General features: G+C 56.2%; 1 protein-coding gene across 1 annotated transcript; it reads left to right on the top strand.

Moving 5' to 3' along the window:
- The first annotated feature begins 4,017 nt into the window (after nucleotides 1–4,017).
- LOC101134596 (putative phosphatidylinositol 4-kinase alpha-like protein P2) lies at nucleotides 4,018–26,524 on the top strand. Its single transcript, XM_055375058.2, is given in 20 exon segments — nucleotides 4,018–4,100; nucleotides 5,857–5,955; nucleotides 7,619–7,800; nucleotides 9,669–9,827; nucleotides 10,028–10,179; nucleotides 10,379–10,486; nucleotides 11,124–11,251; nucleotides 15,360–15,489; nucleotides 16,391–16,465; nucleotides 19,488–19,559; nucleotides 19,660–19,730; nucleotides 20,793–20,902; nucleotides 21,396–21,500; nucleotides 21,582–21,707; nucleotides 22,731–22,851; nucleotides 23,354–23,493; nucleotides 23,495–23,523; nucleotides 24,214–24,303; nucleotides 24,834–24,917; nucleotides 26,112–26,524. Coding segments are annotated over 20 exon segments (2,043 nt in total). The 5' UTR covers nucleotides 4,018–4,090; the 3' UTR covers nucleotides 26,164–26,524.
- Nucleotides 26,525–27,640: the final 1,116 nt, after the last annotated feature.

Below are 27,640 nucleotides of genomic sequence, written 5' to 3' on the forward strand. Positions count from 1 at the left end.
GCCCTGCTGTGGATAGGCAGGTGGTGCTGGGGGGTGGGGGAGTGAGGGTGGAGGTGTAGACTGGAGTCCCTGCTCCTGGCACACCAGTGCATGGAGGGCGGTGCCTCCTCTAGCTCCCCCAAGCAGCTTGGCAGTTGGAAGCCATGTGTGAGTGGCATCCCTGGCCCTGCCTGCGTTAGGGGGCGGTCATCAGACTACAACTCTGGAGTCATGCTTTAGGTCCTCACTCTGCTACCTACATGCTCTTGTGACCCTGGGCAAGTTGCTTAACCCCCAAGAACCTTTAATTTCTTATCTGAAACTGCAGAGATAACGCCCCGCTCGCTGGGCCTGTGGGAAGATTGAGGAGATCAGACCTGCCCACATGTAGGCTGCCATCTCATACAGGGCTGTGGCGGTGGGCGAGGTGCAGCCTTCGCCCCTTGGAGCTATCTCTTGTCTACCAAGACTTCCTCAGGGAGGACTCCAGGCCATGGGGATAGGATGAACAAAGTCCTGGGCTTGTGACTGTGCAGGGCTGGTTGGTGTGTCCAGGGGCTGGGCCTTGGGGCACTTGTGGGATACTGGCTGCCTCCTGCCTGGCTGCCTTGTGCCTTCCAGGCAGTCTCTCCCATGGCTTAGGGGCTCCTGGGAAGAGGCTGAGCTCACACAGGGCCACCCGTTGCAGCTGCATCTGTCCCGGCCACACCTGAAGTATGAGGTGACTATAGTTGGGGGTTGGCCTGGAACCAGGGCCGATGCTGACCTTAGACTTAAGTTTGGGAGCAGTGGCAGCAAGTCTGGGGCTCTCTCTGACCCTGGTCAGATGTACTTAGACCTCTGGGTTGTGGAAGTTGCCTGGTGTCCCTGCCCTGCCTAGCATGGCTTCTCAGCCTGGCATGCTTGTCCCTCCCACCTGACAGTGGAGCTCGGGCGGGCTGTGGGCGGCCCTGCTCACTCTCAGCTGTCTTGGCGTCAGCTGGAGGGTTCTCATTTCACTGTTACTTTTGTTTAGGCTGGGAGGTGGTTAAGGTGCTGCTCCTTGGGAGTGGGCTGGGGGGATCTTCTCAGTCCTCCAGCATAGCTCCAGGCCTCCTGCAGGAAGCCCCTTTCTTGGTAGTAAAGGATAGCTTCCAGGGAGGAAGGTGGATGAGAAGGATCCTAGGAGGGCTAGGCGGGATGGCCTGCTTGGGGTGGCACCCTTTCCTGGTCTTCACCCTTCTCCCCAGGCCTCCCTCCTGGCTGGGCGTGAGCCAGAAGTTTCAGTCTGAAGGCAGGGGTATCATGTGGCTGAGACCACACCCTGAGTTTGACCCCCACCTGTGGGCCTGGACGTGGGCGTGAGATGTGTTCCTGTCTCCCAGAGTCATGGCCTCCAGAAGGAGCCGTGTGGAGGCCCAGCACCTGGAGCAGTTCTGAATGCCTGGCTTCTTGGAGGCCAAGGTTCTAGGCAAGGTGGGTATCCAGGCTGGGTTGGGGCAGTGCCTCTCAGAATTGGGGCTGGAGTTCTCTGCTTTCTGCCTCAGCAGGGATCACTTTGATCTGAAAACCTCCTCTCTCCTGGCCTTTGAAAGATGCTGACCAGAGCACACTCTCCTGCCCTTTGCTGGGTGCTTAGAAGAAAGGCCTTGAGGTAACCCTGTTCCAGCCTCCCCACAGGCCCCTGCAGCCACGTGGACTGACCAGAGGCTCCACACACGGGCAGGCGTGGCCTGACCTCGCTCGCGTAGGATCATGGGCTAGTGGGTCCCCCAATGGGGGGCTGCTTCGAGTGTCAGGAGGCAGCGAGGGGTGCACAGTGCCCTGGCCTCTGCCATCCCCGTTGGTTATTTGGCTGGTCTGTGTTTGGTGAGCGAGTAGAGGGATCCAGAGTGCAGGGTGGTCTTGGCCTGGGGCTTTTGACTGCCCTCTGGAGATGCACTGAGGGCCACCCAGCTGGGGAGCAGCCGGGAGGGATAGGAACCTGTTCCCACCGTGGCGTCTTTGCCCTTCCAATCTGCTTCACCGTCGCCCTTGATCTCTGTGCCAGTTGGAAAATTGAGGCAGAACCAATACCCCTGGGTGATCTGGAAATCATCAGTGGGAAGGGTTGCCTGTGCCCAAGGCTAAAGATGACATGTCCCTGCACACTTTCAGCCCCAGGTTTTCCTACCTTGTGGGGAGGTGAGAGGTCAGGGTGAGTGCTGGGTTTGAGGCTCAGCTGTGCTGTGTGAAGATTGAGAGGAGCCCACCTCATCACATGGACAGAACACACAGGCTCCTGGGTGGCCCTGCGGCTCCAGTGACATAGCACATGGTCGGGCATACAACAGTGCCCAGAAAAGGTTAGCTGGTGGTGTTTCCAGGGTATCGTGCTGAGCTTCTGAGATGAGAATGTCCTGTGAAAGCGTCTGTCTGGAGGTTTCATTGGAAGTAAAGTTTACATGCAATTAAGGGCCTAAAATTGTATTTTCATTTACCTTAACCCAGATTCCCAGCAAGATAGAGAGCTGCCCTCACCCCAAAGAGTTCCTCATGCCCCGTCCTGGATAGGCCTGTCAGGGCCAGGCAGTGGGCGCTTGTCCCTCGCCCCATCCTGGACAGTCCTCACCTGTCCCTCACAGCCTGTTCTGCTCTGGTTTTTACCCTCAGTCTGTTTTGCCTATTCTAGAACTTGATGTAAATGGAGTCATGCAGTCTGTACTCTCGCAAAAGTCTTCTTCCACTCAGTGCCACGACTGTGAGGTTCATCCATGTGTCTGCATCATTTCTGCCCTTTGTATTTTTAGGGTTTTAAAAGTAATACTTTTGGCTGGGCACGGTGGCTCACACCTGTAATCCCAGCACTTTGGGAGGCTGAGGCAGGCGGATCACAAGGTCAGGAGATCGAGACCATCCTGGCTAACACGGTGAAACCCCGTCTCTACTAAAAATACAAAAAATTAGCCGGGCGTGGTGGCAGGCGGCCGTAGTCCCAGCTACTCGGGAGACTGAGGCAGGAGAATGGCATGAACCTGGGAGGCAGAGTTTGCAGTGAGCCCAGATCGCCATGGCACTCCGGCCTGGGGGACAGAATGAGACTCCATCAAAAAAAAAAAAAAAAAAAGTAATACTTTTTAAAATGTTGAGTATTACAGAAATGAACATAATATACAGATACTATGGTTTTTCTGTAATCCCGCTCCCCAGAGATAATCTTATTTAGCAGTTGGGTATGTGTGTCCCCAAGGTTTTTCTTGCCACAGAATGGACTTGCTGGGCCGGGTAGGCTCTGACTGGGCCTTGCAGAGCAGCTGCCTTACTGTAAGTTCTTTGAGGGCGAACAGAGCGGGGGTGGGGCTGCTGTGGCTGGCCCAGTTCTACAGAGCTTGGGCATGTGCCACCAGTGGCTTGAGAGGCTGGAGTATCTCAGTGCTGTTCCAGCCCGCTAGCACCTGCCTGGGCCCTGGGCCTGCCCTCAGTGTCTGGGGACATGGCTTTCTGGCTTTTTTGTGGCAGGGACTGGGAGGGGAAGGAAAGGAGAGCAGTTGCATGTTGGCTGTTCTGTAAACAGGGCCGTGTGTCTGCTCTAACAGATGGCCTGGGAAGGTAACCCCGAGGCTTTGTGTTCCTTCCTGCAGACCTTCAGGATTCCGCAGAGAGAGCTGGCCCTCCCTCCAGCTGCTGGGGCTCTTGCCCTTCCCAGCTGGGGCCAGTCCACCTACAGGGGGAATCCTGGAGCTGAGGGGTCCTAACTTGGGAGATAGTTTCTGTGCTACCCTTCTTGCCTCTCCCCTGGACCCCTGAAGGCTCTGTCCTAGGGAGGGGATGGGTCACAGCCTTAGGCGAATGCCCAGCTGGCCCCAATAGCCCAGGCCTGCTGCCCTACTGCCTCAGATCCTGGGCGTCCTGGGAGCCAGCGTTTCTGGATGGGCAGTAGGCCAGGGCTGGGCGTGCTAGCCTTGGGGCTGATAGGCGTGCTGCCCGGGCCTGCCGCCAGGGGCTGCTGGGTGCTAGGTGGCATTCTCGTCGCAGCCTGCAGTCAGCTGCTTCCAGGGCTGAGCACCAGCATCCGGGCCAGCACCCAGAGCCGTGTTTCCGGTTACCTGGCACTCCCCAGGCGGAGCCCTCCAGGATAGGCGCTTGCTGTTTCATGTCCAGCGGTGAGCGGGTAGGGCGGAGCTCTGTGGCTGAGAAGGAAAGAGCAGTGCTTAGTAGGCGTTTCGCAGCAGGATGGCGTGTGCCACCCCCCTGCCCCGCCATGGGGTGAGGCCGCATTGCTGCTCGCAGACACAGTGGCGGCCTAGATGTGGCCCAGACTTGGCCCAGCTGGTGTGGATGGCACGCATGGTGGCACTGTGCTTGCTGTGAACTTTCTGCAGGTGGCTCTGACACCCCCTAACTCAAGTGGAGGGTTCAGGGAGGAGCCCTGCCCTGTTCTACATCACAGCTGACCCAGCCTGGGGCCATCCTTCCTTGGTGGGGAGACCTAGTCCTAGCCTTGGGCTTGTAAAGTGCCTGTCAGGGCCAGGCAGTGGGCACTGACGGAGGGTGTTCCCACCCCCATGGCACTCAGGTGCCCCCCGGTCCTATTCTGCCACCCACTCCCTGCGCGGCATCCAGTAGCTGGCCTGGCCTCTGGCAAGGTCAGGTGACCCCTGGCTGCAGAGTTTGGCGTGCGCTCTACCCAACAGGGCTCTGGTTGACTGAGTCCTGAGGGCCAGTGGTTGGGGAGCAGATGAAGTGGCACAGGGCTGGATGGTGGTATCTGATTGCCTCCAGTGTGCCACCGAGACCCTCTATCCAGTTTTTCGACTGCTCCCGCCAGTGTTTCAGTGGCCCCTGCCCTACTGGCCTCATCCCAGCATTAGCCCACTGGGCCCAACCCTTGCTAACTGTGGACGCCCTTGGGCTTCCTACCAACAGAGCTGGTTCTGCTGCCCTCTGGGCCTTTGGTGGGGTCCTGGACCAGCCATGCACCCCTCCCCTCACACCCCCCACCCAGAGGGGAGCTGCACTAGGGGCTGGAGAGACAGCTGGCCAGCTGCAGCCTAGGCCTCCCAGCTCTGGGCCGGCACCCCGGGTCTGGTCACATTCCTGAGGGACCTGCTGAGCCTCCCTGGCCCTGGGGGTGGAGTGGGGGAAGGGGAAACGGGGACGGGCCGCTGCACGCCCCTTCCCCGACCCCGGCTCTATTCCGTGGGGGCCCAGGCTGGCAGGTGTGGGGTGCAAGGACCCACCACCTCAGGATCCCCCCTCCTGCAGGACCCAGAGCTCTGGGGGTGGGAGGGAACCCGCCGTTTCCTGGCGGCAGCTGCCCAAGGCTTTGGTGGGCCGGTATTGAAAGCCCAGGCCTGCAGCTTGGGTGAGCCCTTAGGCAGTGAAACCTCTGGAGAGGGAAGGCCATGTGGTCAGGCCAGGCGGGCTAGGGGGCTGGGCCCTCTGGGCAGGGAGGCGGTGAGAGCAGATCAGGAAGGGAAGGAACAGGGGAACCAAAAGCGGTTGAGACTGGTTCTTATAAATAGCCCTTGCACAAGTGGCTCCAATTTTGACCTTTTGTTATGTAAATGTGGCCAGCCTGGGAAGGGCCCTGCCCAGGCCTCCTGCTACCACACCCGCAGGCCAAGAACTGTGTGTCTGCCACCAGCGCCCCCTGGCCTAGGTGGCCCCTGGGTGTCCTTAATCTCCTGTATGTGTTAGAGGGGCAGGTATTGCACCCACCGAACTCCCTAGACCTGTTCGCTGGTCCTTACTCTTCCTGGCTGTCAGATCCAACTAGCAGGCTCTGTGGCCACAGTCTCCTGCTGGGCTGCCCCTGGTGCCCCAGCCAGAGACCCCCAGGTGCTTCCCTTCATCGCCCTTCCCTCCCTTCTTCGCTGATGGCTGTCTGGGTGACTGTGTTCGTCTTCTCTTCCCCAGGTGACCAGGCATTGATGCACCCCCAGGAAGGCCACGCGCTCAGGAGGCCCCCCCTCCGCTGGCTGCTGCTCACATGGTGTCTGGGCCCTTGGCACTCCGGTGAGGCGCAGGGGAGGGAGGACCGCCACTGGCCCCTTTCCCCGGAGTTTCTGGGTGGCACACAGCCCCACAGCTCGGCCTCTATCTGTCTGACCCGTGGTCCTTTGTGTGCACACAGCACTGGGCAGTGTGGAGGGAGCCTGGAGGCCACTGCCCTCTTCCAGTCCCCTTGCCAGTCTCGGGGTACCAGGTGTCTGGGTGCTGACAGAGCCGGCACTGATGTTTTCAGGGGTCACCAGAAAGCCCTGGTTTCGCCACAAATTGTGACTGTCAGGACACAGTGCTGCTATGGTCAGGATTCCTTTCCATATGCTGCTTCAGCCTCAGACCTCGGTGGGCCTTAAGAGTAGGGGCTGCTCAGCCAGGCGCAGTGGCTCACGCCTGTAATCCCAGCACTTTGGGAGGCCGAGGCGGGTGGGTCACCTGAGGTCGGGAGATCGAGACCAGCCTTACCAATATGTAGAAACACTGTCTCTACTAAATATACAAAATTAGCCGGGTGTGGTGGCATGTGCCTGTAATCCCAGCTACTTAGGAGGCTGAGGCAGGAGAATCGCTTGAACCCAGGAGGCGGAGGTTGCGGTGAGCCAACATCGCACCATTGCACTCCAGCCTGGGCAACGAGAGTGAAACTCTGTCTCAAAAAAAAAAAAAAAAAAAAAAAAAAAGTAGGGGCTGTAGCCGTTCCCATTTTACGGGGCACTGGGGGTGCTCCTGACCACGTGTCAGCCCTCACATTGTACCTGGGGCTCTGGAGCCCAGATCCGTCTCTCTCCTCTCCACTTCCTTAGTCCAGGTGCCCTTGAACCTCTGGCCTCCCTGTCTGGTCCTCAGATAGGAGTGGGTTGGTTGACCCCTGGGGGCAGGGCAGTTGGAGTACAGATATCACTAGCAGGTCCCAGATGGTAGGAGGACAGATCAGCTCAGGGAAAGCTGCTCACAGCCTCCTTCAGAGTTCTGGGTCTTGAAAGCAGCTGTTTTGGGACTTAAGGCCTTTGTAATTTTTGTAGCCCTTTCATCCTCCAGAATAAAGGGACCTTCTTGAGCTCAGGGCCTTCTCAGTACCGGCATGCCCCAGGGCTCCTCCTCCCTGCCTGGCTACTCTGGCCAGCTCCACTGCTTACCCAGCCCAGTCACTCCTGGTCCAGGTGCATCCCTTCAGTGGCTTGGCCCACAGCCTTCATGGTGAACTGATTAGCAGCCCCAACTAATGGGTCCAGCCACAGCTCCAGACACCGCTACACTGGTCGCCCATCCGCCATCACTGTTGATGCCAGGGTGGTTCTTCCCTTCGCTGTTGATGCCAGTGTGGCCCCTCCCTTTACTGTAGATGCCAGTGTGGCCCCTCCCTTTACTGTAGATGTCAGCGAGGTCCCTCCCATCACTGTAGATGCCAGTGAGGTCCCTCCCTTTACTGTAGATGCCAGCGTGACCCTTCCCTCCACTGTAGATGCCAGCGAGGTCCCTCCATTCACTGTAGATGCCAGCGAGGTCCCTCCCTTCACTGTAGATGCCAGCAAGGTCCCTCCCTTCACTGTAGATGCCAGCATGGCCCTTCCCTTCACTGTAGATGCCAGCGAGGTCCGTCCCTTCACTGTAGATGCCAGCGAGGTCCTTCTCTCTGCCCAGACATCTTTGACTCCCTCTTATGCACATCCCACAGATGACTCTCAGCACATCCCATCACCTTCACCTTTGAGGTTTATCCAGGATCTGACAAGTCCCAGCATCCCAGCTGCTGCCCCCTGGCCTGGCCTCCTGCTCCCCAACCCCAGGAATCTTCCCCTTCTCCACATGCGGTTGGCGCAAGCCGAGGGGAATCAGAGCCCCCCTACAGACTCGAAGGTGGGCTTGTTTCTGTGACCTGCAAGCCCCCTTTCCACCTGACTTCCATCCTCTCTCTTCCCCTCGCTTGCTGTGCTGTGGCCATGCTGGGGTCCTGCTTGCACTTCCCACGGATGATTCTCAGCACATCCCATCAGTTTCACTTTTGAAGCTGCCCTCCTGGGCTGCTCCCACCATAGGCCGCGTCATGCATTCCCTCTTCTCAGATGGCCGTGCCTTGTGCCTCACTCCTGCGTCTCCTCCAGGGCTCATCTCAGATGTCCCCTCCTTGCCAGGGCTCTCCCTGGCCACCTGGTCTGTCACACGCTCACTCGCACTGCTGTTTCTTAGTGTTTCTCAGTGTGTGTAGCTTATTTCTTGTTGTCTGTGGTCCCCACCATAGACTGTGTGGTCATGTTTGTCTTCATTCACAGCGCCATGCTCAGAGTCCACGAGGCCCTGGCACAGAGGCAGCCACCAGGATGTGGTTGTTTAACAAATAGATGGGAATGTGTCTCTTCCATGGCTTCTTGTCCATGGCAGTTCTGGGGTCCCCCCCACCGCCATTTTTTTGCTCCCTTGTCTGCTTCCATAAGACTAATCGGTCTGCAGGAAACAGAAAGCAGGCTCTAGTGCCTTGTCCCCCAGGAGTCCTCACCCCATGGGCAGCTTAGAGGGAAGCAGCAGACAGAGCCCCGCCCCAGGCTCCCATCGGCTCCTGGCCATCCTGGGCTTATGTGGCCTTTGTCTCCACCCTCACAGCCTCCAGATGGCTTCTGTGCCTCCCAGCAGGAAGGAAGACAAGGACAGAGTGCAAAAGGCAGAGGCCAGCTGCCTTGACCTTATAAAGCTCACCCTGGCATGTGTTCCCAGGGCCTTGCCCAGTTCACTCTCCCTGGCTCATTAGAGTGGCCGGGGAGAACAGTGGCCGCCTCAGCCAGCAGGGACCCTGGCTGAGAGCCCTGTGACTGGCCACGTGGCCACCCTGATCCACCTCATGAGGAAGAAGAGAGGGGATGGGTACTGGGGAGGGAGCCGCGGTGTGTGTTCTACTCACTAGGCCTCGTTGCCACCTCTGCACAGGCGCTTGGAGCCCTTGTAGAAGCTGGTGCTGCTGGGACAACAGAGGGATAGAATCCTCTATGGCCAGATGCCAAATGCTGTTTCTTGGTCTTCTTGTAAAAACACCCAGAAATCGTGGGGGCTTTCCACGTGTGAGCTGCACCTCTTACTCTGCAGCACCCAGGTGTCTCCCGGGCACCATGCTGCTCCCTCTGGGCACCCCTCATGCCCCCCCCCCCCCCATGGAATGGGGACCTGGCTGAGCATGACTGGGCCGTGGGAGCAGCCTGACCCTGGGCTCCCAGGCCTGGCCATGGTGGCTGCAGGCTCGCCTCGGCTCCATGGGCCTTTCCTGATCTGGTTAGCGGGATGAAGGCATCGGGTAGGGTCTGTGTGGGGTGGAGAGGAGGAGCCAGGCTCTGGATCCAGAACCCTCTTCTGCCCTTGCCAGTTCAGCAGCCCACAGAGGGGTCTTCCCGCTCACAGCCACAGAGGGTTCTCAGGGTTATAGAGAAGAGTCACCTACCCAGTGCCTGTCAGGGCATCAGGTACATCCCGGGTGCTGCCACCTCACACCTGCAATGACCACACTGTGAACCGGGTTGAACAGAATGCAGCCTCGAGAGGCTGGAGAAAATACACCAAGCACTGACACAGATGGCCCTGGGATGTGGGACTATAGGCGATCTTCATTTTTTTCTTCATACTTTCCTTGGTTTCTAAATTTTATTCAGTGAGTACGTGTTCCTTTTTTTAATTAGAGAAAACTTGACAGTAGCCCCTTTTTGTGTTTCACAGAGGAGCTAACATTCCTTCTGTACCTGTAGTTCATGTGGGAGATGGCAGGGGCCTGGCACATGACGGTGGAGCAGAAATTTGGCCTGTTTTCTGCTGAGATAAAGGAAGCAGACCCCCTGGCTGCCTCGGAAGCGAGTCAACCCAAACCCTGTCCCCCCGAAGTGACCCCCCACTACATCTGGATCGACGTACGTGCCTGTTCCCCCACCAAGGCTCTGGGGTGCTCCACCTGGGGGGCCAGGACTGTTCCTGGGGTGGGGGTAGCCGAGCCCAAGGCCTTCGGCAAGCTTGGCCAGTCAGCCCAGAACCCCTCCTTAGCTGTCTCTGCCGGCCCCAGGGTTAGCCCGGCTCAGCCCCACCACCACAGCGTCTTCCTCTTTTCGCTCAGTTCCTGGTGCAGCGGTTTGAGATCGCCAAGTACTGCAGCTCTGACCAAGTGGAGATCTTCTCCAGCCTGCTGCAGCGCTCCATGTCCCTGAACATCGGCGGGGCCAAGGGGAGCATGAACCGGCACGTGGCGGCCATCGGGCCCCACTTCAAGTGAGGGCCCTCTTCCTGGGGAGCACAGGGCCCCTGGTATGTACAGTGTGTCATGGGGCGTCTGTGTATCACGGTACTTCTGTAGACGGGGAACACATTTCAGTGAGCTGCTCCTGGAAGGGCAGGGAAGAGAGTCCAGAAGGTGAACTTGGCCCCAGGCCAGGCTCCTGCTCTGACCGGGTCCCGGGCTCCCTCACAGGCTGCTGACCCTGGGGCTGTCCCTCCTGCATGCCAACGTGGTTCCAAATGCAACCATCCGCAATGTGCTTCGTGAGAAGATCTACTCCACTGCCTTTGACTACTTCAGGTACTCCCCCAAGATGTGCTGTGCAGCGTCCAGGGACGGCCCAGCCCCTCCAAGTGTTCCATCGCCCCAGACCCCCAGGAAGTCACTCACAGGAATACACAGTTGCCCAGTTGTGCTCACCAACCTCCTCCTTCAGTATCCCTGGCCCTGTGGATTTAAATACCCTTCAGCCCTGTGCATGTGTCCCGTGTACTTAGAGCTAGCCTCCCAGCGAGATGTAGGCAAATTTTCCCTCAGTTTAACTGATTTAGGAGATTAAGTGCGTCCATTTAATTTCCCTGTTAATGTGAAGGCTTATTGCACGAAGAATTGCAAACACCCACTGCCTGGGGCTCTGCACCCATAGGCTGTGCTGTTGTATGAGTGCAGCTTCCTTGCCCTGATCTGCCACAAGCGCAGCTTCAGTGGAAAGCTGTAGGGGCTGCTGTGGGCAGTGAGGGAGGAGGGCATAAGAGGGCTCCCGAGCCACCACACCTTCCCATGGGAATGGGCCAGATCATCCTTGCTAATGACTGGCTTTGGGCTGACCTTTTGTCATTAAGAAACTGTCTGCATCACCTTCTCACTGCTTCGTGTGACTGGCCTCTAGTCCCTGACTCCAGACACTCAGCCCTTGTCCTCTTATGGTTGTTTGAAGCTGTCCCCCAAAGTTCCCTACTCAAGGAGAGAAGCGGCTGTGTGAAGACATAAGCATCATGATTAAATTTTGGACCGCCATGTTCTCAGATAAGAAGTACCTGACCGCCAGCCAGCTTGTTCCCCCAGGTAACCATCAACAGTGCAGCTGCTCATGGTGGAGGCAGGCAGGACAGGGGTGCAACGTGGGCTGCCCTGAGGGTGCCAGAGGTAGGGACAGAAAAGCAGTTAGACCCCCCTGAGCCCTGGCCTTGGCTGTGTTGCACGGTCATTGGAGGCCAGTGCATGTCTGGCTCTGCTTCTCCTCTGGCCTGAGCTGAGAAGCATAAACACGCACCCAAGGCAGCTGAGCAGACTCCACTCACCGCGCTTTCCCTGCACTGGCACCAGCTGCGTTCACACATCCCTCTGAGCAGCTGACGGCCCAGGATTGGGCTGAGGCTGGTGCATACCCACATGACGGGGGTATGGTCTGTTGTCTTGTAGGAGGCAGTCAAATGGACAGGTGATTTCAATATGAGGGAACTGTGGGAGCACTCCTCCAGGACAGACACTTGGCCCATCCAGAGTTGGGGAATCAGATGGTTTTCTGGAAAAGAGACAGTTGAGCTGAGTCTGAAAGGCTGCACCGGCATGCAGGGTGGACAGGGCAAAGCATTCCAGGGAAGGGAATGTCGAATGAAAACATGCCACGCAAACAAGCAGCAAACCTCTGTAAGGAGGCCATGCCCTGTTCTCCCAGCACCTAGCTGATTACTAAGCACAGACTGAGAGACGAAAGAGGGTTTTCTTTTTTTTTTTTTTTTTTTGAGAGACAGAGTCTCACTCTGTCGCCCAGGCTGGAGTGCAGTAGCGCAATCTCGGCTCACTGCAACCTCTGCCTCCTGGGTTCAAGCGATTCTCCTGCCTCAGCCTCCTGAGTAGCTGGAACTACAGGTGCTCGCCACCATGCCTGGCTAATTTTTTTATTTTATTTATTTATTTATTTTTTAATTTAATTTAATTTTTTTTTTGAGACAGAGTCTTGATCTGTCGCCCAGGCTGGAGTGCAGTGGCACAATCTCGGCTCACTGCAAGCTCTGCCTCCCGGGTACATGCCATTCTCCTGCCTCAGCCTCCCAAGTAGCTGGGACTACAGGCGCCCGCCACCACGCCCGCCTAATTTTTTGTATTTTTTTAGTAGAGACGGGGTTTCACCGTGTTAGCCAGGATGGTCTCGATCTCCTGACCTCGTGATCCGCCCGCCTTGGCCTCCCAAAGTGCTGGGATTACAGGCGTGAGCCACCGCACCCGGACTTTTTTTTAAATTTTTTTTTTTTGAGACGGAGTCTCGCTCTGTCACCCAGGCTGGAATGCAGTGGAGCAGTCTCCGCTCACTGCAAGCTTCGCCTCCCGGGTTCACGCCATTCTCCTGCTTCAGCCTCCCGAGTAGCTGAGACTACAGGCGCTCGCTACCACGCCCGGCTAATTTTTTGTATTTTTAGTAGAGACAGGGTTTCACCGTGTTAGCCAGGATGGTCTCAATCTCCTGACCTCGTGATCCGCCCACCTCAGCCTCCCAAATTGCCAGGATTACAGGCATAAGCCACCGTGCCCGGCCAATTTTTTTATTTTTTAGTAGAGACAGGGTTTCACCGTGTTAGCCAGGCTGGTCTCAAACTCCTGACCTTCTGATCTGCCCGCCTCAGCCTCCTAAAGTGCTGGGATTACAGGTGTGAGCCACATTGCCCGGCTGAGAGGGTTTTCTTTAGCAGACCTACGGCTGACAACCTAACTAGCAGGAAAAGGAAAGAAAAAAGCAGATGCAGTGACTTTCTAAGGCAGCTTTCTGGCTCCACTTAGAAGAGGGCAAACAGTCCTTACAGTCTGCCCCCACAGGCCCTCAAGTTGTCACCGTACTAAAGGACTATACATTGCCGGTGATCAGATAACTGCCATCTTTTATCAAGAAAATTATGATATTTGTTTTGTTCTATTTTATTTTCTACTTTTTTTAGAAATGCAGTCTCGCTCTGTCGCCCAGGCTAGAGTGCAATAGTGTAATCATAGCTCACTGCAGCCTCAAACTCCTGGGTGCAAGCAATTCTCCCACCCCAGTGCATCTACAACTGGGACCCCTGCACTGTCAGAAACGTTTATTGAGGTCCTCAAAGAGCGCTGCTTAATGTGAGCATTAGCTGTCAGTGTTAACGAGGATTAGAGATTAAGACAGAATTTCAGAAAATGTAAGCCCATTCATTACATGTTAATATAAATAACATCTTTTTGGGAAAATAACTTTCCCCAAAAAACTAAAAAGTGAGCCAGAAGAGTGGCATTTCCTTGTAGAAGACGGCTGGATTCTCATTCTCCTTCCGCTTCTGCAGTTGATCTGTTGCAGTGTTGTTTCAGTTGAAGTGAATGTAGTTGAAAAAGGAAGTTGTATGTTAGTAGTCTCTCAGGTCATTGTGGAGATCCTTTCTGATACTGCACCACACTTGAGAAGTGGTAGTTTTTGTTTTCTTTTTTTAGAGGCAGGGTCCCTCTCCCAGGCAGGAGTGCAGTGGCGCAATCACGGCTCACTGTAACCTTGACCACCTGGGCTTAAGCGATCCTCCTGCCTCATCCTCCCAAGTAGCTGAGACTATAGGTGCACGCCACCATGACTGGCTAATTTTTAATTTTTTTTAGCTCAGCCTAGCTTCTTAATGATTACTTGCAGTCCGGGCATGGTGGCTCACGCTTGTAATCCCAACACTTTGGGAGGCCAAGGCAGGAGGATCGCCAAAAAAAAGGTTACTTGCAGTGTGGCATCTTAAACTTGGCAGTAAATTTCTCATGCTGTGTTTTGTTCAAGTCTGTCTACATCGCACCTGGACCCACAAAAGCTTTTATAACATCAAACAGTGGGCATTTATAAAATATAGGCCAGTGAGTTATGCACATCTTTCAAAGGTTGATGCATTTCTTTGTACAGTGTGGAAAAATCATATTTGTTCACATGCTGCCAGTCTTACCAGAAAGGGTTTTTTTGTTTTTTTTTTTTTTTTTTTTTTGAGACAGAGTCTTGATTAGTCGCCCAGGCTGGAGTGCAGTGGTGCGATCTTGGCTCACTGCAAGCTCCGCCTCCCAGGTTCACGCCATTCTCCTGCCTCAGCCTCCCGAGTAGCTGGAACTACAGGCGCCCGCCATCACGCCTGCTAATTTTTTTGTATTTTTAGTAGAGACGGGGTTTCACCATGTTAGCTAGGATGGTCTCAATTTCCTGACCTTGTGGTCCACTCACCTCGGCCTCCCAAAGTGCTGAGATTACAGGCATGAGCCACCGCGCCCGGCCCAGAAAGAGTTTTTAAGGGAAGCTGTTGAGCTCACAACAGCAGATCCAAGTTTTCCAAAAAAATGTTTTCAGTTCCTTTGAGTGGAAGATTTATTTTTTGTTCATTTTCAGGAAAACATCTGCCACATCCCTAAGTCTGAATAGCTATATGTTGTCTGTCAGTCATTTCTTCAAGTAAAAACAAAGGTCTGTGAAAAAGGTTAGTCCAGGCTCCAAAATCAGACAAGCTCCAGGTGCTTCTCAGGACAGCGCCTGCCTTAGATGCGGCAAGAGTGCTTCGTGCACGTCCCGTTTCATCACAAAGGATACTTTAAAAGCCAGATGTGGTGATGCGCACCTGTAGTCCCACCTACTAGCTGTAGTCCCAGCAACTCAGGTGACTGAGACAGGAGGATCTCTTGAGCCCAGGAATTTAAATTCAGCCTGGGATTTGAATAGTGAGAGGCACTATTTAATATAGAGCCCCGCCCACTGTGTGCCTCTATTAAAAAAAAAAAAGACATGTATTCATGGTAGAGATTAATAAGAATTAGTTTTCATTGCTTCACCTGTGACATTCATAAATGACACGGGCTTTTTTCTCCCAACGTGTGCAGCAGTGAGGATTCTACGCCCTGTGACATTCCTAAATGACACGGGCTTTTTTCTTCCTGCGTGTGTAGCGTGTGCAGCAGTGAGGATTCCACATCCACTTGTGCGCTTGGCCCCTGCCTTGAGCTCCGCTTAGGCACCAGCTTAGCTTCCCAGCAGCGTCGGCTGTGTCAACACAGCAAAAGGGGCACACGGCAGCTGTTATGGTCTCACCAAGCCTGCAGAGCATACTCTGGGCACTGCCAGTCTGGGGCCTGGGAAGCAGCGCTGGTATTCCTGAGGGGCCTCTGCCACAGCCACAGAGACTCAACCTCTTTGTTTCCTTGGCAGCTGACATCGGCAACCTCCTGGAGCAGTTAGTAGAGGAGATCACAGGCTCCTTGTCGGGCCCAGCGAAGGACTTTTACCAGCGGGAGTTTGATTTCTTTAACAAGATCACCAACGTGTCGGCTATCATCAAGTAAGTGCAGTGCTTCGGAAACCACCTTCTGGGATCTTGTTCCAGTCCCTGCAGCTTAACAGAATTGCCTGGGAAGCTTTAAAAATACCCGTGCCTGGCCCCAACCAGATGAATGAGAGTCTCTAGCAGCGGGGCCGCTGGTGGTTCTGATGGACAGCCAGGGTGGGTGGGGAAGCACTGCTTGGGGTGAGTCAGGGCTCTTGAAGGTATGGCAGAATGCACGGCCACGCCAGTTTCAGGAAACACAGCTTAGTTTCATTCCTGAGGTTTGTGGAACTTAGCACATGGCTCCACAATTTGAGGCTACCCTGCCCTCTCCACACTCTGAAGGATCGATCCTCTTGGTGTCAGGAAAACCAGACTGCTTTTGCAGCTCTTGTCATCGTTTTCCTAGACCTTCCATTCATGTGGACCTGACACCATCCTTGGATGTTGGTGGCTTTGTGCATTCATAAGGGATGAAACCCTGGAGTCATCAATGCTGGGCTGTCTCCAGTGCTTACACTGCTCTGACCTTGGTCACTTTGAGGCCCTTTTCTGGGCTGGGTGCTGAGAATAGCAGTGCTGGCAGCTTCTAACCCACGAGATGAAGGACGGGAGCTAGCATTTCCTGGGTGGCAGCAGGTGGCAGACATTATTACCCCCACCACCCCCAGCCACACACCCCCGCACACAGCAGGGGCAGAGCCTGCCAGAAAACAGCCCTTCCGGGGCTGTCGGGGATTCTCCATGAGGAATGCAGGGCAAGAATCGCTGCCAGTGGTGCCTGGCTGCGCTAGGAGCAGCTAGAGCCGGGAAGAGAGGGACAGAGAGGGCAATCCAGGCAGGAGGGGCCCTGGGCTGTCCCCCAGCAGCCAGTTCCTCCAGGAGACAAAGCAAGAATTTCTTTCCTGTTTCTCAGGCCCTACCCTAAAGGCGACGAGAGAAAGAAGGCTTGTCTGTCGGCCCTGTCTGAAGTGAAGGTGCAGCCGGGTGAGCAGGTGGCTTCTGGAGGCGCAGACCAACCTCTTCCTGCAGGCGGGTGGTGGGGCATGAAGGCTGCTGCCCTCTCCAGGCACTGCAGGATGTGGACACAGTGGCTTGGCCAGCCCCACACCTGCTTGGGCCCACGGTGCCTGGTGCCCCAGGACCCCAGCCCCTCCCCAGAATCTGCCGCTAGTGAGCGGGAGCTGCTCGTCAGTGGGTGCCCTTCATCTTCCTTGCTGCCTGCTGTTTTTCTGGAGGCTGACACTGACCTCAGTAGCTGTTACTCTAGAAGAGGCTTCCTAGGCTCCAGCATTACAGGAGCAGGTCACACAGACGAGGGGATGGTGGACCCAGTGTGGGACGGCTCAGGTGTGCTGGGACCCATCAGCACCACCCCCCCACCGCCTCCATGGGAAGTCGCTTCTGGGTGCCTGTGGCTGTGGCCACATGGGAATTCAAGCTGAGCTTTTCAAGAGAAGATGGAAATCCAGACTTCACTGGGCAGCTCTCTCTCCATTTCTTTTTTTTTTTTTTTTTTTTTTTTTTTTGAGATGGAGTTTCGCTCTGTTGCCTCAGCCTCCCGAGTAGCTGGGACTACAGTCGCCCGCCACCACACCTGGCTAATTTTTTTGTATATTTAGTAGAGTCAGGGTTTCACTGTGTTAGCCAGGATGGCCTCAAATCTCCTGACCTTGTGATCCGCCCGCCTCGGCCTCCCAAAGTGCTAGGATTACAGGCATGAGCCACTGTGCCCGGCCTCTCTCTGCATTTCTAACTATTGGCAGAAACTTGTCTTCCAAACTCTGTCTGTCCTGTGCAGATGTTCACAGCGGCTGGTCTCAGCTGTGGAGTGCCCTGCAGGACCCCCGTTTAACCATTTCTTCCCAACACATTGTGTTGAGCTCACACAACAGCACGGCTTCCCAGAGAGGGCAGGACATGTATGCAGGGCCTCTGTTCCCACATCGGGAAGGCCACAACTGCTGGGGAGGGGCAAAAAGAGCTGGAAGCATTGTACTGCAAGGGGCACGCACAGAAGTCCCCAGCCCCTGGCTCTAGATTGTGTTGGCTGAGTCTTGCCCCAGAGGTCAGGGAAGCCAGCAGGGCTCTAGCAGGAGAGCACAGAGGGGCCTGAGTGTGAGCCACAGCCTGGAGCAGGCAGAAGGGCAGGTGAGGAAGGAGGAGGAGATGGCATGCCCCCCTCTCCCTGTACCCCACAGCAAGGCCAAGCTTGGCTCCTCTCAAAGCCCACCTCTCAGGGCTCAAGGAGCACACATCCCCCTTGGGGACTGGCAGTTCCTTGGCCAGAAACAGGCTTTCCCTTGTCCTCTTATTTCACACATTTACTGAGCACTCACTGAGAAAGGGGAGCCTGGGCCAGGCGCGGTGGCTCATGCCTGTAATCCCAGCACTCTGGGAGGCCAAGGCAGGTGGATCACCTGAGGTCAGGAGATGAAGACCATCCTGGCTAACATGGTGAAACCCCGTCTCTACCAAAAATACAAAAAATCAGCCGGGTGTGGTGGCGGGCGCCTGTAGTCCCAGCTACTCGGGAGGCTGAGGCAGGAGAATGGCGTGAACCCGGGAGGCAGAGCTTGCAGTGAGCCAAGATTGCGCCACTGCACTTCAGCCTGGATGACAGCGCAAGACTCGGTCTCAAAAAAAAAAATTAACCAGGCATGGTGGCGCGTGCCTGTAATCCCAGCTACTTGGGAGGCTGAGAACAAGAATCACTTGAACCCAGGAGGTGGAGGTTGCAGTGAGCCGAGATTGCACCACCGAACTCCAGCCTGGGTGACAGAGTGAGACTCTGTCTCAAAAAAGCAAAAACAAGAAAAGAAAAGGCATGACATTAGGTATTGTGGCTGTTAAAAAGATGAGTAAGACATGGTCCCTGAGCTGAAGAAGCTTGAACTCACAGAGATATAAAATAAGCATAAAGAAACAATGTTGGCCAGGCACGGTGGCTCAAATCCCAGCACTTTGGGAGGCCAAGGCGGGTGGATCACCTGAGGTAAGGAGTTCCAGACCAGCCTGGCCAACTTGGTGAAACCCCATCTCAACTAAAAGTACACAAATTAGCCAGGCGCGGTGGCAGGCACCTGTAATTCCAGCTACTCGGGATGCTGAGGCAGGAGAATCGCTTGAACCCGGGAGGCGTAGGTTGCAGTGAGCTGAGACCGAGCCACTGCACTCCAGCCTGGGCGACAGAGTAGGACTCCGTCTCAAAAAGAAAAAAAGAAACGTGTTAGACAAAAGTCCTAAAGGCTGGGAGAACCAAGGACAGTTCATGGACATAGTGACATTTAAGTAAGGCTTTTGAGAGAGTAGTATTCAAATGGGTAAGGAAGGCCAGGCGTGGTGGCTCACACCTGTAATCCCAGCACTTGGGAGGCCAAGACGGGTGGATCACTTGAGGTCAGGAGTTTGAGACCAGCCTGGCCAACATGGCGAAACTCCATCTCTACTAAAAATACAAAAATTAGCCAGGCATGGTGGCAGGCGCCTATAATCCCAGCTACTCAGGAGGCTGAGGCAGAAGAATTGCTTGAACCTGGGAGGCGGAGGTTGCAGTGAGCCAAGATCACACCACTGCACTCCAGCCTGGGTGACAGAGTGAGACTCTATCCAAAAAAAAAAAAAAAAAAAAAACAGGGACTCCAAGAATGGAGGGCTGTTCAGAGGGTTGCTCAGGCAGGTGGAGGCAGGACAGGCCTCACACGCACCCCCAGAAGCAGTAGGGCTGTATCCGTGAGGATGGGGCTCAGTGCTCCTCCAGGAAGAGCATTTCCCAGAAGGTGCAGACTCATTTGGTCGATGGCTGGAAGAGTCGAAGAGTCAAGGAGGACAGACCCTTAGCGGCCACAGAATAATAAGTTAGTGGTGTCCTGGACAAGGACCAGAGGCCCCTCCACAGAGGTGGGGTGTGCCTGCAGGGTGGACACACACGTAACATCCGTGTTGGAAACTCACTCTCGCCTCACCTGTGGTGACACATGCACTCCCTGTGACTGCCTCTGTCCCTGCACAAGCTGCTACCTGCCCAGCAACCCCAAGGCCATTGTGCTGGACATCGACTACAAGTCTGGGACCCCGATGCAGAGGTGGGCGCCTCACCCTGCCCATCCCCCGCTTCCACAGCATCCACTTGTGAAGTTTTTCTCGGCTGCATCATGTGTGCCACATTCTTCTTCTTGTTTTCAGTGCTGCAAAAGCCCCATATCTGGCCAAGTTCAAGGTGAAGCGATGTGGAGTTAGTGAACTTGAAAAAGAAGGTCAGTAAAGAACCCTGATTTTGTTTGGGAGCTCTGCTTTTCCTTGCTAATGCCAGTTTCTTCTGGCATGTGTTAAATTTAGTACAGCTCTCCATAAAAGATGATGTCTGTCCATCTGTCTGCCCTCACTCAGACCCCTCATTGGGGGATGGCAGGGAGCTCAAATGCACTGACAGATGTGCCACCCCAGAGGTCTGTCTGCCGTGAGTCAGCTGGCATGCTCCAGCAGGCTCCTTCCTGAGGCTGAGGGGCCCGGGGCCGTTGGGGGGTGTTAGTTTCCTGGGGCTACTGTACGGACAATCTCAGTTCTGGAGGCTGGAGTCCATCATCAGGGCCTTGCCCCCTCTGAAGGCTCTGGGCAGGTCATACCTTGCCTCCTCAGCTTCTGGTGGTGTTGCCAGCAGTCCTGGGCTCACCTTGGCCTGCAGATGCTCCACTCCCATCTCCGCCTCCCTCTTCACATGATGATCTCCCTTGAAGGACATCAGTCATTGGATTAGGGACTGTCCTAATCCACTGTGACCTTGTCTTAACCTAATTACATCTGCAAAGACCCTGTTTCCAAATAAGGACACATTCTAAGGTTTGGTGTGAACATGAATTTTAGGAAGACACTCTTCAACCCAGTACAGACGGTGTGGCCAGCTGTGGAGAGGGGGCTGCCACCCCTTGCAGGGACCTGCCTCCCATGGCCATGTCTGCACACTGGCCCCGAGCCCTCCCAGGACCCCCGTGTACAGACACATTCCTCCTGCCCCCCAGCTCACAGAACCCAACACTGACCCAGGCACACCTGGGTCTTCACTGCAGATGAAATGGGGCTCTGTTTTTAGTTCCATTTCAGCCTAAATGTTCTTAGACTCCAACCCTGGATTCCACCTGCTGTTCCAAGGCTTTCCTTGGGCCCTGCTGGGCTCCTCCTTGGCCTCCTTGGGGTTTTGAAGAAGTGATCCCCAAGATTGCTGGGGTTCCTTTCAGGCATGTGAGAGGACTCATCCCTGGCGCCCTCAGAGGGCTTCTCACTGCCTACAGGCTAACAGCGGCCTCTCTCCCTGCGGGCAGGTCTGCGGTGCCGCTCAGACTCCGAGGATGAGTGCAGCACGCAGGAGGCCGACGGCCAGAAGATCTCCTGGCAGGCAGCCATCTTCAAAGTGGGAGACGACTGCCGGCAGGTGAGCAGGGTCAGGCCTCGAGTAGGCTTGGGGACTGGGCTTGCTGCTCCCCAAGGCTCCAGGCCCGCCAGAGTCCAATCTCATATGCAGAAATGTGAATCTTTTCCTTCTCTTATATGGTTCAGGTGCCACGGGGTAAATTAGGGCTTCTGCAGAACCCAGAGGCCTCTCCTTCCAGCCCCTTTCCCACTGTCCCTGCCATGCCAGTGCCCACCTGAGGGAACTGTCCAGGGGTTGGGTGCCTTATCTCACACACCCACCAGACAGCTCAGCCTCATGCTCAGCCCCATGCTCAGCCCAGGGCCTGGTGGTCCCAGCAGCCTGAGTCCAGCCCCCGGTGGTCAGAAAGGAAGGCCTTCCAGACTCTTGCTCGGCTGTGGTCTCCCCACCTCACTCCATCTCTGGGTGCTCGGCTTTTGCCCTGCATGAGCCAGAAGAGCTGCTGGGGTGCAAGGACGCCAGCTGACCGCATCCTGCGCCTCCCGGCTTCCAGGACATGCTGGCCCTGCAGATCATCGACCTCTTCAAGAACATCTTCCAGCTGGTCGGCCTGGACCTCTTTGTTTTTCCCTACCGCGTGGTGGCCACTGCCCCTGGGGTAAGTTCCCTGAGTGGAGCCAGTAGGGCAGCCCTGGGCACCTCGCACCCAGTGGGCCTCAGAACTGGCCTTTCCTCCTAGTGCGGGGTGATCGAGTGCATTCCCGACTGCACCTCCCGGGACCAGCTGGGCCGCCAGACAGACTTCGGCATGTACGACTACTTCACACGCCAGTACGGGGATGAGTCCACCCTGGCCTTCCAGCAGGTAGCCAGGGTGGCCACAGGCTGGGGGAGGTCGTGTGCGCTCCACCCCACCCCAGCCACCCATACCCAGCCTCCACCCACACCCTGCTCTCCTCAGTCATCCTTTGTTAAGGGTTAAAACCAGGGCACCTGGGCCGGGCACAGTGGCTCACGCCTGTAATCCTAGCACTTTGGGAGGCCGAGGCGGGCAGATCACGAGGTCGAGAGATCAAAACCATCCTGGCCAAAATGGTGAAACCCTGTCTCTACTAAAAATACAAAAATTAGCTGGGCATAGCGGCACGCACTTGCAGTCCCAGCTACTCAGGAGGCTGAGGCAGGAGAATCGCTTGAACCCAGGAGGCAGAGGTTGCTGTGAGCTGAGATTGTGCCACTGCACTCCAGCCTGGGCAACAGAGTGAGACTCCATCTCAAAAAAAAAAAAACACAAAAAAAACAGGGCACCTGGCCGGGCGCACTGCTCACGCCTGTAATGCCAGCACTTTAGGAGGCCAAGGCGGGCAGATCATGAGGTCAAGAGATCGAGACCATCCTGACCAACATGGTGAAACCCCATCTCTACTAAAAATAAAAAAATTAAGTGGGCATGGCGGTGGGCACCTGTAGTCCCAGCTACTCGGGAGGCTGAGGCAGGAGAATCTCTTGAACCCAGGAGGCAGAGGTTGCAGTGAGCCAAGATCGTGCCACTGCATTCCAGCCTGGCAACAGAGTGAGACTCCATTAAAAAAAAAAACACCAGGGCATCTGTAAGCCACTTTGGGAGTCAAAAGAATGTAGAGCTGGGCTGGACTCCTTAGAAGAAAGTTAAGTTCTGAGTGTGGGAGGAAGTGCCTGCACCCCCATATTCACAGACAGCCCGTCACTCCTGCTGCCGAAGACTGGCTTGCTGATTCGGGCTCTGCCTCCACAGTGGGGGCACAGAGCCAGGGAGAGTGCCCACAGGCCCAGGGATCCTGGGTGTGGGACCAGGGAGAATGCCCACAGGCCCCAGGGCCTTTTTGAGCCCAGGGCGCTCTCTGCACAGGCCCGCTACAACTTCATCCGAAGCGTGGCCACCTACAGCCTCCTGCTGTTCCTGCTGCAGATCAAGGACAGACACAACGGCAACATTATGCTGGACAAGAAGGGCCATATCATCCACATCGGTCAGCCAGCCACAGCGCCACCCTCCTCTCCCTTCACCCCTGGCACCCAGGGGTGGATAGGGATCCCCACCCCACAGAGAGGAGAATGCCCAGGACCACCCTGCCAGGAGTGTCAGGGTCCAGCTCTGAGGTCCGAACTGTCGGCCACCAAGCTGTTCTGCTGTAGAGGGTGCCTGGCCCCAGCCCCGGCCCCAGCCCCAGCCCCAGGGAGCTGGGGCAAGAGCCGCCATTGCTCTGAGTCAGAAGCTGGAGCTGGGCGGAGTGGGGCTCATCCAGGTTCAGTGCCCCAGCTTGGCTCCTTCCTCCACTTCCTCCCTTCTCTTTCTCTGCCTGCTGCCCCACCACCCACCCCATCACTGTCCCCAAGAAAACACAACCTGCCTGTTGGGGGTGGAGGGGGTGCTCCTGTTGCAGAGTCCTTTTCCACTCCTCAAAACAGACCACTCGTCCTTGCCCGCCCTGGCTCCTACCCAGTCACAGGCAGCTCTTTGGGGTTTTGCAGACTTCGGCTTCATGTTTGAAAGCTCGCCGGGCGGCAATCTCGGCTGGGAACCCGACATCAAGCTGACGGATGAGATGGTGATGATCATGGGGGGCAAGATGGAGGCCACACCCTTCAAGTGGTTCATGGAGATGTGTGTCCGAGGCTACCTGGCTGTGCGGTGAGCCTGGGTGAGGGCCAGGGTGGAGGCGGAGGGGGTGTGTGGAACATTCTGAGGTCCCCTTTAGGATGAAGGGAATCTGGTTCCAGAGAGTGAGGTAGGTGCTAGCAGCCACCTGCTGACCTACACCTGTCCTTTGGTCACCTCTGTCTGCCCACCTGTGCCAGTAAATTCTTGCTCTGGGCATCTGATTCCAACCACCTTCCCCACGATCCTGCCCACGCCTTCAGCCATGGGCTCTCCCTTTCTGGGCATCCCATCCACCCTGTCACCAAAGCCGAGCACCTGCCACCCCACAGGCTACGTGCCAAAGATGGGCTTTGTCCCAGTTTCATATACAGGTCACTTGGCCAAGGCCACAGTCCAACCTGGGTTCATCCCCACTGCCCTGCAGAGAAAGGCAGGTCAGCGTGTCTGCATCCCACCCAGGTGCAGAAGCCATGGCCGGCAGCCTTATGTGGGGGACAGGGCAGGACACTCAGCCTGTCCAGAGTGCGTGTGGGCAGCCCTTGCCTGGGCGGTACGGGTTACCAAGTGCAGCAGATCGAAAGTTGCCTCGGGGATGTGCAAGATGTGGCAGGCGAGGTGGGTGGCAGGAGCCCACACCTGAGGCTGTTGGCATCAGCCAGGCCACAGGACTACAGGCAGGGCCACCACCTAGGCTGGCCTCAGCCCACCGCTCCCTCCTATCTCTCCCCAGGCCCTACATGGACGCGGTCGTCTCCCTGGTCACTCTCATGTTGGACACGGGCCTGCCCTGTTTTCGCGGCCAGACAATCAAGCTCTTGAAGTAGGTTCCTTGGTGGACACGCAGGCCATCTGGGGGACAGTTGTCCATTAGCTGAGGCTCCATCCAAGATAGGTACCTTTCGTGTAATTGTCACTGTGGTTGTCATCTCCTTGGAACCTCAGAGCAGACAGGGTTCCTGGGTGAGGCTCTGCCCCTAGACCACGACTGTGAGGGGCCCCTGCTTGTGCCGGCCACACCAAAGACCCACCCAGGGGCCTCTATTTATGTCAAGGATGCTACGCCCACCCCACCTCCACCCTAAGGTCTGGGGCTGCAGTAGCTTAGCTCCCCAGTGCTTAGATCCCTAATGCCATGGGGCCACTCAGGTGATGCTGGGAAGGGGACAGGGCCCATGATAGGCCAGGCGTGGCCTTCACAGCACCCCATCTTCCAACATGTGGACCCCAAAGGTACATTTCCAGGGCGTGGCTCTCAGCTGAAGTCCGTCCCCATGGAAGACCCTCCTCCCACTGGGCCAGGGAGCCAGCACGGCCCTGCCCATGGCAGCCCTGACACAGCCTCTCCCCCAGGCACAGGTTTAGCCCCAACATGACTGAGCGCGAGGCTGCAAATTTCATCATGAAGGTCATCCAGAGCTGCTTCCTCAGCAACAGGTGAGTGCACCGCCCCCCTGCCTTCACCCACTGCCTCGGTGGCCATTGGGCACCTGCGGGGCCTTGCCTGCACCAGGCGATGAGGATTCTGCTGTCCCCAAGCCGCCCCTCTCATGAAGACCCAAGCCTTGACAGGAACTCTTGAGGAGCAGTGGGGTGCTGGTTTAGGGGGCTGTGGTGTGCCGAGGGGAAGACTTGGCAGAGGCCGGGCCTACCTGGGCAGGGCTTGTGAGGCCGAAGGAGCAATGGGGACACAAGGCCAGGAGTATTAGAACTGAGTTTGGTGTCAGGCCTCCCTCCTCCCAGGAGGGCTGAGGAGTCAGACCCCACTCCTTCCCTGCGCCTGCCTCGGGCTGCTTCGTGGGCAGTGACTGGAGGTGCAGGCCGGGCTGCTGGTCACTACTGTGGTGGGAGGAGATGGGTGCAGGGGGCCCTGGGGAGGGCTGGCTCAGGGTCCGAAGGCAGAGCACCGGGCTGACAGGCTCCCTGCTGTGGGAGTCAGAGGTGGCTTTGAGGGGTCCGGCCTGAACAAAGGGAGGATGGCGATCCCAGCAAGTGAGCCATCCCCGAAGGGGGCAGCACTTAAACATGTGGGGTTGGTAAGGCCCTGAGGGGCATGTGGGAGCCCAAGGCTGTGCCATGGGACAGACCACATCCAGACTAGGAGGAGGAGCCCAGGCATGGCCATCTGCATGGGGAACTGCCGGAGGAGCGTGAGCGGAAGCTGAGACCTGCCCCCAGGTGGCGCCCGGGTCCGGCACCCTAACAAGGGCACTGTGGAGGCTGGGCACAGAAGGAGCTCTTGCTCATAGGAAGCACAGAAACCAGGCGGACAGGACCTCAAGAGGGGCTGGGGCAGGGCGAGAAGGGGCTCTCCCGAGGTGCGAGGAGAGTGTACAGATCCCTTGGAGGCATCTGGCCAGGACGAGCCAAGGGGCCCGAGGCCGATGTGGCAGAGCAGTGGCTCCCACAGATGGAAGCAGTTTGGCTGAGGAGCATGAGGTGGCCTCGGAGGCCCCCGGGTTGGAGCAGGAGATGTGGTCACTGGGTGGGGGAGGGCATGCCTGGGACATTTGTACTTTCAGGTGCTGCGCAGCCATAAGGGGCTGATTGGACAGGGAGGGCTCCCTGCGGGGAGGGACCCCAGACCCTGCTGGCTCCTCGCATCTCCCTTCACTCTTCTTGGCCTTTCAGGAGCCGGACGTACGACATGATCCAGTACTATCAGAATGACATCCCCTACTGAGGAGGGGACCTCCAAGGCCCTCTGCCCCATGTGCCCTCGAAGCTGCCCCACAATCATGGAGCCCTGCGACCTCCCCGCCCTGCCGCCACATGCAGTGGAGGAGAGGCCTGTGGCCCGAAGAGCCTGGTAGCGCCTCCTGGGGCAGCACGTGGGTGGCACAGCCTTGGTAATGCCATGGACTGCAGCGACAATCATTGGATGGTGCTGTCTATGCACAGGTGTGAGTCCTCTGTTTGCACTGGACATATTCCCTACCTGTCTTATTTCATAGGTACGTGAAGTATTTTCTTGTGTATAAAAAAAGAGATAAGATTTAACCAACATCAACAAAATAAAAACCCAAAATAGTGCTGTGTTGGAATCTGTGAGGTTTTGTGTCAAGTCTTAAGTCCACCTTCAGCCAAAGGGCAGTTCCTGGATTTGCCCCTAGAGAGGGGGGCCCAGTGTTGGCTGCACTCATAGGCTGGGGCCCAGGAGCACGGGTTGTGGCTTAACAAACATGAGATTCCCACAATCTCACCACGGCATAGGTGCACCAAAACACACATTGTGTTTGTCCTGACTGCTGTCTGCGCGCTCCAAAACTGTCTCCCTTAGGGCTGCTGTGGGGGCCTGTCTGTGGCTCTCCGCAGCATCTTCCCACTGCTCTAGTCTTTCCCTCTTGCTTGTTTTGAAGTGCTGTGCTCTGGAACTCCAAAATCTTTGTGTGACTAGACCCAGCAAGCATCTACTCCCACCCACCGAGGCCCTGCATCTGAAGCAGATAGGAATAAAGACCTGAAACAAAAGAGAAACTCCAAAAGATCAGCTAAACAGGAGCAGGTAAGAAGAGAAAATCAGTGATCAGAACAGTGAAATGACCAAACATGCAGTGTGAAGGAAAGGAAAGCCAAGCGGGGTGGCTCCTAATCCCAGCACTGCAGCAGGCCAAAGCGGGAGGATTGCTTGAGCCCAGGAGTTCAACACCAGCATAAGCAACATGGGAAGACCCTGTCTCTACAAAAAAATTTAAAATTAGCCACATGGTGGTGCATGCCTGTAGTCCCAGCTACTCAGGAGGGTAAGAAAGATAGGATCACTGGAGCCGAAGAGCAAGACTCCAGTGAGCTATGATGGTACCACTGCACTCCAGCCTGGGTAACAGGGTCAAAAAAAAAAAAAAAGTTGAATGAAAAGCTCCAGTCAACTTTTTCTTTTTTTTTTTTTAGTCGGAGTCTCACTCTGTCGCCCAGCCTGGAGTGCAGTGGTGTGATCTCTGCTCACTGCAACCTGTCTCCCAGGTTCAAGCAATTCTACCTCAGCCTCCTAAGTAGCTGGGATTTCAGCTGCACGCCACCACACCCAGCTAATTAATTTTTGTACTTTTAGAAGAGAAGGGGTTTCGTCATGTTGGCCAGGCTGATCTTGAACTCCTGGGTTCAGGTGATCTGCTCGCCTTGGCCTCCCAAAGTGCTGAGATTGGAGCCACTGTGCCCGA

Source organism: Gorilla gorilla, chromosome 23, assembly GCF_029281585.2.
Source record: "Gorilla gorilla gorilla isolate KB3781 chromosome 23, NHGRI_mGorGor1-v2.1_pri, whole genome shotgun sequence".
Lineage (NCBI taxonomy): Eukaryota > Metazoa > Chordata > Mammalia > Primates > Hominidae > Gorilla > Gorilla gorilla.